Source organism: Plectrocnemia conspersa, unplaced genomic scaffold (genome assembly GCF_051122295.1).
Source record: "Plectrocnemia conspersa isolate PC_06_02 unplaced genomic scaffold, ASM5112229v1 ptg000008l, whole genome shotgun sequence".
In the NCBI taxonomy this organism is placed as follows: Eukaryota; Metazoa; Arthropoda; class Insecta; order Trichoptera; family Polycentropodidae; genus Plectrocnemia; species Plectrocnemia conspersa.
Window position 1 is genome coordinate 19,143,371 of NW_028277172.1, and position 17,753 is coordinate 19,161,123.

Sequence of the window (17,753 nt, forward strand, 5' to 3'; positions counted from 1 at the left end):
TTCTTGGATTACTTTTTAAAATTTTCAATTATCTTATATGCATTAAAAATATGTTTAATAATAAAAACATTCGTATACATACTACTAAATTGATTATTTTCAATACAATAAAATTTCGTTATTGCGTACATAAATGTTTTAGAGCTCGTAAAACGGTCAACGAAACCGCAATTTTAATAAAATATAACAACAAAACGGACAACGCGAAACATTAAGCGAAACAAACGCGCTTAAATCTAGTCTAGAGTTATTTCCTCTTTGCGTACATTAATATATGTTCAAGTGCTGGTTTAACAACCTTTGTGTGTTTGCTTATACAAAATCTTTCCTTTCTAAAACTTTGAAAGGGCTAAAGTCCTCAGTTAATTTGATGATTAATTCACACGGTGACTAAGGGAAGTATGTTTCGCATGAATTTGGACGGGGTAGATTTGGATGGCCGGGGGGGGGGGGTGGTTGAGCTTTGTACAAACTACAAAGTGTCCCGTCGAGTAGACGATTAAGTTTAACCATTTCAGGTAATCGTTTTGACGCGATAGTTGCCCGAGAATACGACACGTGCCGAATCGTCAAAGCACGTATCGGGTTTCACTTTGAGACTTTACACACGCGACCAAGGAAAGGCGAGATGTAAAACTTTAATGAGATCGACCGGATTAAATATGTATATTGTTCGTGTGCGTAAAGAAACTGAAAAAAAAGCAGTTATATTCTTCAAGTGCGTACTATGATTAATAAAACATTTGAGAGGTACGTGATCCAGTAGAGAAATGGATATGTTTATGGTATATAATCGAAATAATATTAATATTTTTTAACAAATCAAAAATAAATGGCGTATTATTTATATTGAATATAAAGTTATTGAAAGCTTTATTACTATTAGGAACATTCATTAGTTTTTGATGTGTTGATCTTAACCTAACCAAATCGAGTTCTTTAGCATATAACACGTTTCAATGTAATTAATAATATGTTTGTTGTGTGAAATTTTTTTTAATTGGTTTTCCTTAACTCAAAATCCGGCATCTATATTATTCGTAGAAGATGCTTTGCTAATTTTAATCATAACAGCTTTCCGTTTATTCTGAACAAAAAAAAAGAGTCTTTTGTGTAGGCATGTTAAATAAATACTTTTTAACCATATTTCTGGTGTTTATCTGAGTCTTTCAATTATTTGGTATCGGGTATTTGTCACTAATGAATAACCCAATTTTTTCATTCTATTTTTTCTGTTGTTCCCAACCATTGACCTTAGATATTTAATTGACAATTTATATTTTCTTAGTCTGATGTTAAGTGATGCTAATGAGCTGGACGGTATTAAGCTTTTACATGTGTCTTATGAAATCATTTAATCGCGTTAATTGGATTTATAGACAATATAAAAATTATTTTATACTATGACTTTTATATTATTACGAAGAATGTCTTATGAATTCGTATTTATGCTATGTATTGTTGCCAAGCTTTTAGCTTGGCTTCATTATGTTAGGGAATATAATTATCAATATAAAAGTATATATTAGAAGTTTTAAACTAGTAGTAAATGTTAAATTAAAGTAAAACATCTGCGCAATTCTGCGAAAAAAAAAACTAGTAAACTACAACATCAGCATATATTATTAGCACCTTTATTATAATATGATTATTAAAAAATACTCACGAAAATTACACTTAATCGTTATAAAATTAATTTATTTTTATAAGTATATAAGTAAAACGTTCTTGGAAAATACTATTATTCCTTAACGTAAATTAATATTATCCTTATTAAAAATTAAATTATAATCATAATGGATTCTGTGAATTCTTAAAGCACATAAAACTTTTTGTAAAAACGTATAAAAACTATTAGTATTTATATTATAAAAGTCAACTAAAAAAGTATGAATTCATATAAGAGAATTAATACTTTTGATATCAAAATAAGATCGATTAAAATGTACATATGTTTAGAAATAATCATTTAAAATTAAATTTTATATAAATTTTTAATTAAAAAATGGTTAATTTTTTTACAAAACTTGTATTAATAATAAGAGTATTTATAATAAGTATAAATATGTATTATTTTTTTAGGCACAATAATTTAGTAACCAGATTTATATGTTAAATTAGGTTATAATATATAATAAAATAAGATCAAATTTAGTCATTAATAAATAATTATACAGTGTCTAATATATATTTTTTTCAGTTCCTTGCCAAAGCCATTTACCTGGGTATCTATTAAATTGTTCTTACTTTTATTTATTTATATTTTAAGGCAAAAAAAAAAAAGTAAGAAAAAAAAACTTTTTGTTTCTTATTTAATTAGCTAGCACTTTTTTTTACAATATTTATGTTATCTTATTAAGGTTTTTAACTAATGGGTTAGTATGATTTATATTTCTGTCGTGATTAATTTACTTTAAGTTTATCGAAATAATCGCGTAAAGTGTCTATTTGTAAATCTTTATGTATATTTGAGTTTCGGACAAACCATTGAGCGTTTGTCGCCATTCTTAGCGCAATATTTTGTTGCGTTTGTAGTGATTTCGAATAATTACGATTAGGTTTACCTCCCCAGACGGGGGTAAATAATTATAAGTTCGATCGATCATTAGAGATTTGGTTCCTACAGATTTTCTTAATCTTACGGATAAATATCTTCTGGTTAATAAAAGTAAAATGTTAACCTAATCAATTAAGGCTAAGAGATCAAAATTTGTAATTAATAAATAATTATTCATTAGAGATTCTGTTTTTTTATATTTACCTAATCTCACAGAGCAATATCGTGATAAAAAATAAAATTATGAACCTAATTTATCGAGTCTGAGAAATAAAAATTAGTAATGATTATATAGTTTTAATTCCGATATATCATTACAAATTAGTTTTTTATTTTATTAGTGTGTTATTTAGTGTGATAAGTCATTTTGAATTTAAAGAAAAAGTGAAATTTATTTGTGCATAGTGATTGTAAGCAATAATACAAGTCTATATTTAATAAAATATATGTCACTGATTGACAATTGATATTTTTTTGAGAGTTTCATAGTGAACTTACTCAGTTGTAACGCATTGGGCTGACGTCGGTCAGGTTGCAACTTAAGATCTAACATAAATAAATATTAAGTTTATTTTTGACATAAAAATAAATACAGTTTAGGTTCAATCTATGTGAACAACGCATGCTAAACTATAATTTAAATCGTAAAAGTCAAACAATTACCGTATACTTTAAATTATTTATATGTATTATTTATAAAAATTCAATAACTACAACTACAATAAACGTTAAAGCTGATGGAAGTCCTTCATGCGCTTGTACCGCAAAGCCGATTTTCAATCGAGTGGCTAAAGAGCAGAGAGTACCATAAATCTGCAGAAACCTATGCGAAATCGTTAGCTAGTGCCGTATCATTGTACCTGCCGAGGATTATCAACGGGTAATTAAGTTTTGCGCTAGTTACGCGTCTCGCTGCCAATCACGTGCATAATTTTCTCTAAACGAACTGAAAATCTCTCGTGATTTGTATTTATCTCAATTAAGGTTACCAAATTCTTACCTGTAATTAAGCTTAGCGAGCAGACTGAGACAAACGATGACGAGAGCGAACCCCTTATGAATATTCAAACAGCAAACGAATATCAATCGACCTTCTTTTGTGGCTAGCCAAGTGGGAAATTGCGATTGAGAGAGCGAGGGGGGTTTTAGATACTGGTATAGACTTTTAGAGGTATTTTTTTTATATATTTTTTGCTGTATTATTTATTTATTACAGTCTAAATTATTCATAGAGTATTTATTAATAAACGTTTACGTAACTAAATATTACCGGCCGCAAGATTATATTTTAACGTGAATAAACACGTGCGTAGTTTGAGAGATATGTTTGTTATATCTATATACATATATACAAAAATATACATAATGCGTTAGTATTAGTATAGATAGATTACATGTTACAATTTTTTGAGTAAGGTTAATAAAAAATCACGATGAAATAAAACATATATAATATAAGAAAACAATTAAAAATAATAATAGGTAGTAGATTGGGTTACTTCAAAGTGTAACTGAGAAAACTAAGCTTCATACAAATACTGTTCAATATTAATTAATATTTTCTGTAGGATATTATAATTTAATCTACTGTATAATAATTTCCTATTTTTTTTATTGATAAAAAAAACGTAATTTATTTACTATTATTTAAATTTAATATGTGTTCAGTAATGTGCCATTATCTTTAGTGTTCATAGATAATTGCAAATGTTTTTTACATTAAATGTTAATTATTTAGAGAAATTTCATAGTTTTTATCTAAAAATTTTGTGTCCAAAATTTGTATAGTTATTAAATTATATTGCCATCAATATTTTTTTATTTATGTTTAGTAAGTCGATGCAGAATGGGAGGCGTTAATTAAATTTGTTAAAACAGGACAAGCTTAACCAATAAATGCTAAGTAATTAGTGATTCACCAGACTGAAGTCTGTAAATCGGTGACATATATTTTATAAGATCTAAATTTATTTTTCACGATATTTGTCATGAGATTAAAAATAACTTGGCAAACTTAATCTGTGATATTCAATCATAATTATTATTTTATGACACAATATAAATTAAAAACACTAATGGTCCATGTAATATGTAATGTATTTACTATTTTATATCACTTGCATATTTTGCTAATATTATTATAAATAACTGATTTTTATAAGAATACAAAATTTTTTTTTCCAGGTCTGTTTCACCGAGCAGTGCTTCTCTCCGGTTCAGCTTTGAGTTCATGGGCCTTGGTCGAAGATCCTGTGAACTATTCAGTGAGACTCGCTCGAGAGGTCAATTGTACTATTCCCGAGGATTTAGCCAAGGACCACGAAGAGATCGTTGACTGTCTCCGAGAATCTCCTATTGAAGAACTCCTGGAGGCGGACGTGACTGCGCCCAATTACCTATCGGCCTTCGGACCTTCTGTGGATGGAGTGGTCATTAAGACCGACTATGCTAAAGAGTTCCTTACTTACTTCATACCAAATGATGTACAGAGTTACGCACCCACTGACTCCAACTACAATAGCCACATGAAAAGGAGCGATAGAAACTCTGGCAGGAACGTCCAAAACAGATACGATTTGTTGTTTGGCGTGGTCACAAGCGAGGCTTTGTGGAAGTTTTCAGCGCAAGATATACAAAACGGATTTGAGGGAGAGAGGAGAGACAGAATACTGAGGTGAGTTTATATGTCTTAATAATATTTTTTTTATTTTGTTAAAACCCCATTATTCTCAAGGATATTAAGCCATTATAAACATTTCGTAACCTTTTGCGAGGGATTATCTAAAGCATATTTCAACCCTTCGGCAGCTCCTCAAGGGTCTAACCTCATTAAAGTCATAAATACGTTAGCTACAAACTTTAGTTATTTTTTATGTTTATGATTAAAAATGAATCAGATGTGTTACATATGTTGCGGATTGCAAATTATTTTTCTCTACAGAGTAATTTAAATGATCTATAGTGATGAGATTATGAGCTTTAGATAACCCGCCCTTCAGTGTCGAAAAATTCTATATTATATTAGATTTTTAATTAAATGTCATTTCATGATCTTTTTTATTTTAGTAATTTCAAATAAAATTTTCTTCTAAAGATATAACCGTGTCCCACAATCAATGGTCAATTTTTTATTTTCAATAAAATAAAATTTTATGGATTTAAATATTCCAATAGCCCACTTTTCACATCGTCTGCATTTTGATATTTTTCTGTTAAGGAAATATTGCATCGATCAAAATAAATGATATTTAAAAGGAGCAAGGTCTTAAGAATAAGAAGGATACGATAAAATCTACCAAGTTTTAGGTCTTTCATTTATTCATCATACAAATGATATTGCTGATCAAAATAAAAGTTTGCTGTTATTTTTTAACAAGATTTAGGAGTTTTATAATGCACAATCTCTTTATATTCCCACCATACACATGTTTCGAAGCCATCCCTATCTTTTAAATGTGTTTATGCACTGTTTAATCAGACTGGTTTAGTTTTTGAGCTAGTTAATAGATAGTTTGAGAAGGATTTGCTTTTATTTTTGCAGCCAGAACATCAACGTATATCCCACATCCAATATGATTCTTGATATTGTAATTTTCCGTTTAAAATTTTTAAAACTAGACATTTTTGGATATCTAATGAATCATCTACCACATCACAAATGTTTTTGGTGGCTGTAGTTGCTTGCCCGGTTTATGGAGTCAAAGGTGTTATATTGTTACCATCAAGATAGATTGTTCTTGAACAACAGCTGATTGGTGTGTCAGTGGGTGCGTCCATGGGCTGAAGGCATTTTCAAGTGGATCAGATTTCGAGCTGGTCTAGTGGATAAGAAGACAAAACCGGCGGTTTCTCCAATCTTTTGCTGGTCCAAAGTTTGCAGGTTCAAGTGGATGATCTTTATGTTCAGGTACCTCAAAGTCCGATGTGGATGTTCAAGTACGTGTCATACAAACTGTCTGAGTGAAAATAGTTCTTGGTTGCTAGGGTATTTACATATATTCGTGGCCTTGTGGTCTGTCCCTTTTTGGTGGCGAATTTCTTTAAAACAAATTGCTCTTAGCCAATTAAGTAAATATTGTCATCTATTTTCAAGATGACAAATCTTCAAACCCTAAAGATTCATGGAGCGTATCTTAATTAAATGGTCTCCCATGGTGCTACATTTCAAACAAAGAAACCCATTTTTTCTTTGCCGTGTAAAACGCTTTTATCGAAAATTAAACTAGCCCTTTTTATGATATTGATATACGCTAATTTTTCTAATTATAAATAAAAAAATATTTTAGTTGATAGAGTCGACATGCATTTTTTAAATAAATTTATATAGGACGCAATTTTCTATAAATTGTTAACTTGATAAAAATTCTGCCATCGTAAATTTTGCAGCGCATTTTTTTTCAAATATAAGCCCAGGTGTGCTTCAGTACTCAGGTTTTAAAGGCCAAAGCACATCTTTTAAAAAATAACATTTTAATATGACCTTTTATTAATTATTATGCCAGAATAGTGTTAGTAGGATTTGCTATCACTGGTTCATAATATCTTTTTATGAAAATTGTTTTAAACCATCTTTGAAATTTTCGGATATCTAATGAATCACTTACCACTTTACAAATAATTTTAGTGGCCGTAGTTGCAGTGTAACAATTGTTTACTTAGTAAAAATTCTGCCACTGTAAGTTTTAGGCCTATTTTTTTAAATATCAGATTATAGAGTCCAGATGTGTGCCAACACAGATTTGACAAATATGTATTCAGATAGCAACGGACAAAGCATGACTGACAGAAAATCATTTTCTGAATCTCATTCCCTATCACGATATTTCTACGATTAAAATAAGAGCGTTTTGTTTAAAGAAAATTTTACAAAAGATCTCAGAATAACTTTTTAAAAGAGGTGCAAGTTCTCTATGCACAATAACGTCTGCGGAAAAAAATATAAGATGCTGTATTTGTTGTGAAGAACGCTTCTTACTTTGCCAATCTTACAAGTGTTAGTTTTCTCTATGATATTTTAGTTTGCAACATTTATGAATCAAGATCTATGATTTGAAATCCTCAAAAAACCAAATATCTTTATATGAAAATATTTTGTTATTAACAAGTTTTCTAAACCATGTGTTATTAGGATATTTGGAATACAATTTTTCAAGTTAGCATATTTCTAAGTATTTTTTAAACTACTAAAGGGTGTTGTTGACAATGCCAATATTTTTAACAAAATTTAGTTATTAGTTTTGATATATCTGAAATGTTGTAATAAAGCATATTTAATTACCTAACTGAAAAGACTTGTTTAAGTATTATTAAATTTTAAATTAATAGCTCAATATCACAACAAGGGTTATTAAATTTAATGTAATATCACATTACATGCGTATTAAAAAGTTAAACGATCATAACAAACGCGTTTAAAGAAACGTAGGAAAGCTTTCTATCTCTTTCTCTCCATATGCATTTCGAATTATATCTCGTTTTTTTCAGGTGAGCGGAAAAGAAAAACTTTTCCTTCGCTCATAAAGCGTTATTATTTTTTAAGCAGGGCGTATTAAAAAATATTAACGGCCACTTCAAACGAGGGGATGTAATCGTTCGCTGGGGAAAAGCTCATGCGCGCTTAATAAAACTTATGAATAACGTAGAAAAAAGCGATAAGTTTGACGTGAAACGTACAAAACGAATGTTATGAAAAATATATTCATACATATGGCATATTTTTGTAATTTAATCCTCATGTTTTATGTATTGAACATAATTTATATTTCATGTGTGTCAAAGCGATCGAGTGCAAATTTAATATGTTGTACTGAATTGCATATGTGGCGTGCAATATCAATGTGGTGCTGAGTGCATTTTAAATAATGCATCAAACGTTAATGCACTACGAAATGGCTTGTTGTAGCTTTTGAAGCCGTAAAAACACTTTCCTCGCTTGTTTGTTTTACAGATTAACTATGCAGAATTATTTATTACCTTTCCCATTAATATATAAATATGTTAAACACATTACCTTCCTGTTTTTTAAATACTATAATATTATTTAAATAGATTTTTTTAGGCTTGACAAAAAAAACGCTATAAACTTACAACCATTAAGAATTATGATTTAACAATTAAATCACAATTAAATTATTAAAAAATTGATATGAAGTATTTATACATATTCTTTTTCTGCTAATATAATGTTGCAGAAAGAGCATATCAATATAATATATTGCAAAAATCATTAGTATTAGTATTGTATATATTCATATATAATACAAAAAATATTGCTATAGAAGGAAATAATTATCTTAGGTGTCATATTTTTGTTTGTTTTTGGCATTGATACTATTAATTCGAGTTAAATATAGTATATCGTTTATCGGAAGAGATAAAAATTTGCATTTATTAGAACATAAATTACTTAAAAATAACAAAGCCATAAAGTTTCATTGGATAATCGGTGAAGATAATCGCAAACGGAGAGTGAGTGGATGGAGTATTGATTTTCGCAAATATGTTACGGAAATTCACGGATTAAACTTTGAATTATCTTTGCGCACATTTCCTTCATCGACGTAACTCGTCGGGGATTACTTTGTTTGCAATAAGGATATTTAGTAGATTTGAAAATTCAATATCAGAATTGCAAAGCTAAAAATAAAGACTTATGCAATTATAGGAAATGTACTTAATAATTTAAATAAAAATTTTACGCCAATGCACATTGCACAAAAAAATACTTAATAACTAAATACATAAAAAATATTATTATTTACATTACAATTAGATACAGTTATGGACGAGAATGGCTAAAACACAATGCGTCAATCAATTGTAAGTACATGTATACGAATAAATCAATACTTGTGCTTTTTAGAGACTTGTACAATACTCTTGTTCTTGCACGCGTTACTTTGAAACGCAAGCCCAAAATTATTTAATTAGGTGGTACACAAAAAAGTTCTTTTAAAAATCTTCAGATTGTGAATATTTCCTATCAGTGCTAATCATATCCTGGCATACCTCGTAGGAATTATGTGCGAAATAAAAATGTATAATATTTGACCAGCACTATAAGTCTCTGACTTTTAACCTGAAAGGCCTTGGTTTTAATCCCATGTGAACCTTATTATTTTTTTATTTAAATCTTATCTATGATATCGTAATTAGTGAGTATTATAATATTATAATTTCTATTGATCGTCAAAGATTAGGTGTACCTGAATTTTTTTAATCTCACGGTTATATACCGTGATCATTATTTAAAGTCGTACATATTAGTTATTTAAAGTTATTTAATAATGAGCTACATAAGCAGATTCAGAATATATTTTATTTGTTAAAAAAATTTTTTTTTGTTATTTACTGCAAGAGAAGAGAAGCATGCTCAAGGGTTTTGCACACTAGGTAATTATACAAGGCACAGAACTCCCCTGAGCTCCTTAATTGATGCACGTATTGCAAGATAAATTAACACTTCTGTGCAATATAGCACATTGTTATCCATTTTAAAATTAAAATTAATTGTTTATTTAATTAATATTTTTGACATAACTGTTAAGATTTTGATCGTACTTTAAGAGGCAATACCGTCCAGTTTTTTCCCTATATATCAAGGAAGAATTTTTGTATTCTTTGATTCAAACCCGGGCTTATGACAAATTTTTCCAACATAGACTACCCATTAACTATATTAAAAAAGTTGCTTGTACACAACATTTTCTAAAAGACAGACACTTTCAAATTAAGATTGGAAAAGTAAACATATAACTGTATCATATATTATTGTGTGTGCATAAAGGCAGCTTTCTTATACCGATTCTGAATTGCTTATTCAAGATAGATCTTCTTCAGACGAACTTAAATAGAATTGCTACATTTTCTGATGACACTAAAATATTAGCGACTGATATCCTGACCCAAAAATAGCATCGAAGACACCGCAATATTATTTCTCAAAAGTCCAAGATAATTGTTTTCAGATATATCTTAAAAGCAAATGGATATCATAAAGACACTCCCCCAAATATTTTGTAATTCTTCTCTCACAGTAGACTAGAGTCTCCAATTACTCGAACCATCAACTACTCGAGTATCTAATAATAAAATTTTAAAATACTCGAGTACTCGAGTACTTTCGAGTATTTACCAAATGTACCAAAATAGCTATTATTCAAATTCGTGCACATATAAATAAATAAATAAAATACTTAGTATGTTAATTTTTACAATTATTTTAACTTCACGAACATACTTTTTAAAAACAATAATGCAAAAAGTGTCTCGAATTCAATATTACTGCTAACCTTTGGTTTTATTATTCCCGTTATGGAAAAAACCCTTTCCGTTGCTGTTGATGTTGGTCTTATTGTCATTAACGCGTTGGATAAGGCTTCTAATTTATATCTGTTCGCTTTTTATAGATATAAAATTTTTTGAACTCTCTTTTTATGTTCTCTTCTTTTATTCCCTTCTCTGCTTTTCTCTTATTTCCTACGACTATTGACACAATAGAATTTTGTAATTCTTCTTGAATAGATTTTCTTTCTTAACAATACACAATATTCTACTCCTTCTGATTAATGCGAAGAATTTAAATCTATATCTTTCGAAGATGTATTTGGGTGAATCCCTTTCACTCTAGAGCTAAACGGTTCGCAAAGAACTGACTTTACTTTAAATGCCTTTAAAACACACAATTGTTTTGATTTATATTTTAAGCTAAGGGATCAGTATAAACAATTTACAACACTTTACGCTACAACTGCATAGTCATAAAACCTAAAAAAAATTTTTGTTGATATTTCATATTGTTCATTGCCATAATTAGATAAGTCGGGACTGTCGAACAGAAAACACAAAAGAAATTTCTCCGTCGTACACACTAACATAGCCGACGCCCGGAACTATGCAACTATGGAACTATGAAAAAATTATACCTAATAGTAACCGCTCTAACTCGGTAATTCGGGCATAAACGCCAAATAAAAGCAAGACGTTAACCTTTACCGGACCGAGTAAAAGTTATTTTTGTTTCTGAAATATTTCAAAAGTTTTTAATTTCGAGTATTAATCGAGTAATTTTCAAAATACTCGATTATCAAGTACTTGAAAAATAGACAAAAATACTCGAGTATCGAGTACTCGATTACTCGAATTGGAGACTCTACAGTAGACTGACCTGAAATACTCATATTTTAAATAAAAAAAAACATCTGGAACATCAACTTCAAATGCTCAAATTTAGACTAATCATTGGAAAACAAAATGAATATGTAATTATAAAGCCGGCGTGGTTTTATCAAGTTCAAATTTAGGATGTGACCTATATATCTAATATTAATACATTTACGAGAATTCAGTATAGATTCTTTAGGTTGATCAGTGCTTTATGGTTTGTGTTTAATAATCATATATTAAGTGGATGCAACTGTGTTAGTCTAAAAAATAAATGAAAAAGATAAGTGAACTGTATATAAGCAGATTAAAAACTCACCTTAAAATATTTGTGAGTATTCATTGTATTAAAAGCTTAATTTTATTAGTGTTAAAAATCAGCAATAAATATAATATTGAAATTTATTAAATCATTTTTATATTTCTACCTAGTGTTTGGATTTTTTTTGCACAGAATAGAACTTGTAAGGCATGTGTGGAACACTCGCTAGGTACGAGATTTACAAAAGCTCTCTTAATTACTGCTTCTCTACAAAGCCTGTGCAGCTTAATTCACACTCTTCGTTGTGCGCCTTTTACGAATTAAGCAAAACAAAGAAAAATTGCATTACTCGCATACACGATTCAATGTACGTTTAGTAGGTAGTAAAATAATAAGATTATCTTATAAAATAATGTTACGTGATATTTTTTATTAGCGGTGTTAAAAAAATCACGAGGTCGTCCGTTGAAATTTCCGCAATAAATACAACAAATTTGAAACGTAACCCTTTGTTTCGAGATAATTAAAAACTTGTAATGGCCCAGAGGAATACAATAGCACTTGTTTTACGGCGTAGATATACAACTCGGAAATTATAGTTTTTCATACCCTTTTTTGCTTGCGGCAAGAGCGGTTCTCTGGCTGCTAAATAATGGACGACAGCTACTAATTGAAGCAATAAAAGCTTTATTTAAATAAATAAATTGCAATAGATTTGTTTGCCTTTTATGGTATTTGTTGTATACCTATTGTTCTCACAAGCATTTATGATTAATTAATATAAATTATAAATATGCTGTTACTATATAAGGCTATGTTTTGTTGTGCCTTATATTTATTTAATCCTCAATATAGTATACTGATTTGGAATGAGACTTTAATATTTTAAACCATTTAATCAGGTTGAGCAATATCAGGTTTATTAATTATCCCATATTAGCTTACGTAATTATTTAGAAAATTTGTTGTTTGTAATTCGAAATACTTTTATTATAACTAAATAAGCTTGTACACAGCAGTTGTATATTTGTTGTTAAGATATGCTTTGGCATTTTGTAACAGTATTTTATTTAGACTTTGCTATTTTAAATTTTAAAATATGGCATAGAAAATTGTGTTTATATAGATGTCTTAATATAGATGAATAATTGGGAATACGTATGACAAAAAAAATATTATTATTGTGATGGTTACGTAGATAATTAAAAAAAAATATTTTGATTTATATATATACATAAATACTTTCTTACTTATATTATTATAAAAAAAACATATTTTAGTTTATAGAAAGTGAAATATGTGAGATATCAAAAGCACCTGCTTTTTTATATAGACAATGGTGTCGTCTGGCAATTTAGCGTGAGTTCAAAAGACTAAGCTCAAGTTTAATAGAAGTTATTATATTACTTTAAAAATATTTTTAATGGCAGTTATATATTATTTTTCGTCACTATCTCTTAATAAGGAACTTTGCATTCTACGAAAGAGCTTTTAATTTAATTTTGTATTTGGCTAGCTGCGTTCAACCACCAGCACGTTCCAACTTAGCTTAATTCCTTGAAGCATTTTTCTTCGTCTCTTTCGTCAAGATTCATTTTGGTGTCGATGTTTATCTACCCTTTCAAGGCGGTCTGCCTCGTAAATTTTGGGACTCAAAGAATCTAGTAATGATTTCTATATGATTTTTATATTTTCGAGTGCATATTGAATTCTTGTGTATCCAAATTTCTTCTTCAATACTTTTTTTTTTAAATCACTAGTCTGTAAAATATGCATATTTATGTGACGACTGTTTTGATTTTTTCCTCAGTATCCCAAACTACTAGAATGGTTGCATTGATTACCAGCTAGCAACCGCATCGTTATCTTTCTCAATTATTTTATTAAGATCTTATGATTGATCCTAGATATGTAGATCGATTCATTCCTTCTGAATATGTTGTTCTTTTTGAATCGCGTTTGCCACCCTTTCCTTTCAAATGGTATTTGGTTTGGTTTTTGTTAATTTTTGTACCAAAAACATGTAATATTTTTTTCATATTCGCACTATGTACAATAATTCTTTGCTGAGAGTGACTTAAGATCATCAACATACGCATATATTTGAGTCGCATTAGTATCAATGCAAACTTTGATATTGAATTTATGGTTTATCGCCTCCAATTAGATTATATTGAGATTTTTTTTTATATATTTACCATCGCTTTATATCATAGTCTGTCATATATAATTTTTGTAATTTATTTTGCTACATTTTTTAGTAGGTAAATAATAACATCCGTCCTTCAATCATCGGGAGCCACTTTTTACTTTCAAATGTTGGTGCATAATTTATGCATATATCTATTTAGTTTTGGTTCTCTGTGGCATTGCTGATATTGTGTCTGTTCCTAAAGTTTTATTGTCAAAATCCTCTCTAGTGAATACTTTAATACGATTAAGAAAAGAAGAGGAGGTACACCATCTCATTCCGCTTTGATTCCGTGAGTAGTCTGCATGATTTGAGGAGGTATTTACTGTATTATTTATTTATTTCAATAATATATAATTTGATGGTTTCACAACGATTTAGAAAAAAGCGATTTTCATTATTCGTTTCTTATGATTAATAACGCCCAAATATTTTTTTTTGATTTGTACCTTTAAATAAATCATTTTTTGGTATTTTTATCTGATTTCGGGATCGCTGTTAATTTATTGTCTTTTATTGATTTTGGGCAGGTCCGTGAAACCCCGTATCTTTAAAAATGCAAGAGACTAAAAAACATTACGAAAACTTGTACAAGTTAATTGCTACGCAACGTTTATATGTATTCTTAAAATATTTAGCTTAGACTTTATTCATAAAAGGGGTGTGGTGGTTAATTGGATTTGTAATGTAAAGTGTATCTACTTGTTTACACAATAACAAATGATAAACTAATATTTCACCAAATTAAATAGTTTATGGTTAACTCGTATCCTGCCCTAAAAGTCCAATAAACACTAAACAAAGTTTATGTTTGTATTTCCTAGAACTTAGACCTATAATTTTGAGGCTCAAAGCAGTACAATTTATTTTTTACATAACATTTTTATTCATAATATAATGGGCTAATATTTTTTACAAGATAAAAAAGAGTGCTCATATGACATTCAATGTATTCAACACCTGAGAAATTCCATCACATTAAAAAAAACGTATCTGTGTATTTATTACTATATTCAAATACCCATTGGATAAACTTGCTTTGATATTTATCAAAGATATATTCATATCTCTCGGAATATTGGTATCCGTTACAATATTAAAAAATATTTTTTAGTACCGGGATTAAATTAGGTAGGAACTAATGTGTCAATATTGTGTTTCGCATCCAAAAGCCCAGAATTTGTAAATTTTTAATTTAAAGTATCATTTAACAACATGGAGAGATTGCTTGATTTTTTTAAATCATTAGAAAGTTTTGCAGGATATATTTTTAATATAATATTACAATATAGTTATCAATGTTAAACAGTTGATAATACATAAATCCAAATTATGTTGTAATTATTAAAAAATAGTAATATATTTGATCTAGTATATAGTATAATAAATACTATTTTAAGTATTGCAAATTAGAAAGAAGTTATTACAAACTAACCTGTATTTATGGTGTTTAACATATATTTACAAAATATAATAAAATTGTAAAAACTATAGAATAAAGTAATTAATTAACTCTAAATTAACATATTGACTTTGTGCTCTTAGATTAGATATATTTATAACAAGTTATTGATACCTCACTTAAAATACTACAATACATTCTCATGACTGCTGCTTCACCATATTGACAAGTAAATATTGCAAACTCTAGATTTACCCACAATCGCTACGAGTTGAAATGTAGCCAGAGAAAAAATATTTTTCCTTCAATCTGTATTTGAAGCTTTGAAGTATCATCACGCCTCACAGGGAGAATCATATGAGAGAGAGAAAAAGAGAACAAGGGCAAGGGTTGTGTTTGCGTAGCACAAGCGCCGCATGCAAATTCCATAGTCCCGCACAGTGTCTATGATGTGCCTACATATTTGAATATTGACATTTTGAAAAATGAAAAGGGGCTGAAAGCGACTAGCACAAAGCACACGCGGGGTCCATGTGTCCCTCTTTATTTATTTATGCAAATCTTTTCAGGGCGAACTTTCGGCGGCGACGGAGCTTTCGCGCGAAAGCTCGCGCTCGCAATTTCGCTCTGTGCTATGTGACAATGTCAAAACGTGATGGGTTGCATGCCTAGGTCGTGTTAAATTCGCTTGGTACTGCCACCCATAACGTACAACGTATACAACCGGGTGACATTTGTCGTTTATCACGAAACCGCCTCATACACTTATCTGTGCCGGCACGTGTATGCCCGTGGAAAATTTTCCCTAAATGTAGGACTGAGGTGTATATTTTTTATTTATAATAATTTATCATTCTCTACTGTACAGTACCTACGTAATAAAATATTTTAAAGTCCAATCACGTGGTTGATCATCCAACCTCAAAAATTTTGATTTACTGCTTTTTTCGCAAGTTTATAAAAATTGAGATTTTTTCGCGCTGATAATGAATAAAAAAAGTGCATTAAAATAAGATTCTGTTGTGTCATTGTATAAATAATTTTAAAACCTGTCTTGATTAGTGTTGGGTTATAAAACTTAAGCATACTAAGTCGTTAACACTTTTACAAATAAAAAAGAATTAAAGCAAATATCTAAGTACATGTCTTAATAATTATATAAAATACAAGCCCAATTAATAAGACATACATGTAGAATTCGAAAAACTTTTTTTTTATTTTTTTATTTTAATTACTATATATTCTCATTTAAAAAAATATAAAATTTCAATATTCTTAATTTTAGTAGTATATATTTTATTTACTATTTTTTCTTTGGATTTCATAAAGCAATACAATATAATAAATTCCTAATTAAATCCATCATTCATGATATTTTTTATAGTAAGCATTATTTTTTTTATTTTACATTTATTTTTTGTGTATTGAAATGTTTATGTGTATTGCAATTTACAATCAATACGCATTTTAATTTTGCAAATCATAGTTGTTAATATTTAATTTAAATAAATAAATATAAAAATTATTGAATTTTACTTCTACATTCCCATCTAGTAACTTTTTACATTGGTATTTAATACTGCTATTTTAAAACCTTATTTAGAAACTCAGCAGACTTTTACATCAATACGTTTTTAAATAAGTAAAATTTAAAAGTTGAGTTATAAAAATAGCATCATTAACAATATTGTGTGTGAAGTTAAGTGGGAAGAATGTTCAATGAATAATATAGTAATATGATAAAATACTTCTAGTAAGAAAATCTAACTTACTTAGCTTTAATAATTGAATTTCCTGTTAGTAAAACCTTTAAAACGCTCTTATTTTTCTTTACCTTTAAAGCAAAACCTTATTACGTTTTGTATTTTATAAAGACGCACATTAGTCTGGTTTGAAAATTCTCGCGGGATATTCCAGAGGAGCGACTGTTATTTCAACGGGCTAATTTTTTCGCTCTCCCTTTGTGAGTACTGAAAATTTTCGGCAAAATGTAGGAGTATTTCATTTTGCTTTATACATTAGAGTAAAATGAGGTACTGAGTAGCGCTTTGCAATTGGAGTTCCTTTGAGAACATCATTTGTAAATTTGTTATTTCGGGTAATTGAATATTTTTCTATATACCTTATTTGTAAAACTTTATATTTTTTTTATTAATATTTTTTTTTATATGCTTTCTGT

General features: G+C 28.9%; 1 protein-coding gene across 2 annotated transcripts in view; it reads left to right on the plus strand.

Annotated features, from left to right (window-relative positions):
- The window catches only part of LOC148233277 (neuroligin-4, X-linked-like), a 388,707-nt gene that overhangs the window by 291,382 nt on the left and 79,572 nt on the right, over positions 1 to 17,753 (plus strand). For both annotated transcript variants that reach the window (XM_088190274.1, XM_088190275.1), the window contains exon 6: positions 4,742 to 5,231. In XM_088190274.1, the coding sequence (XP_088046400.1) occupies positions 4,742 to 5,231 (490 nt within the window). The remainder of the gene's footprint in view (positions 1 to 4,741; positions 5,232 to 17,753) is intronic.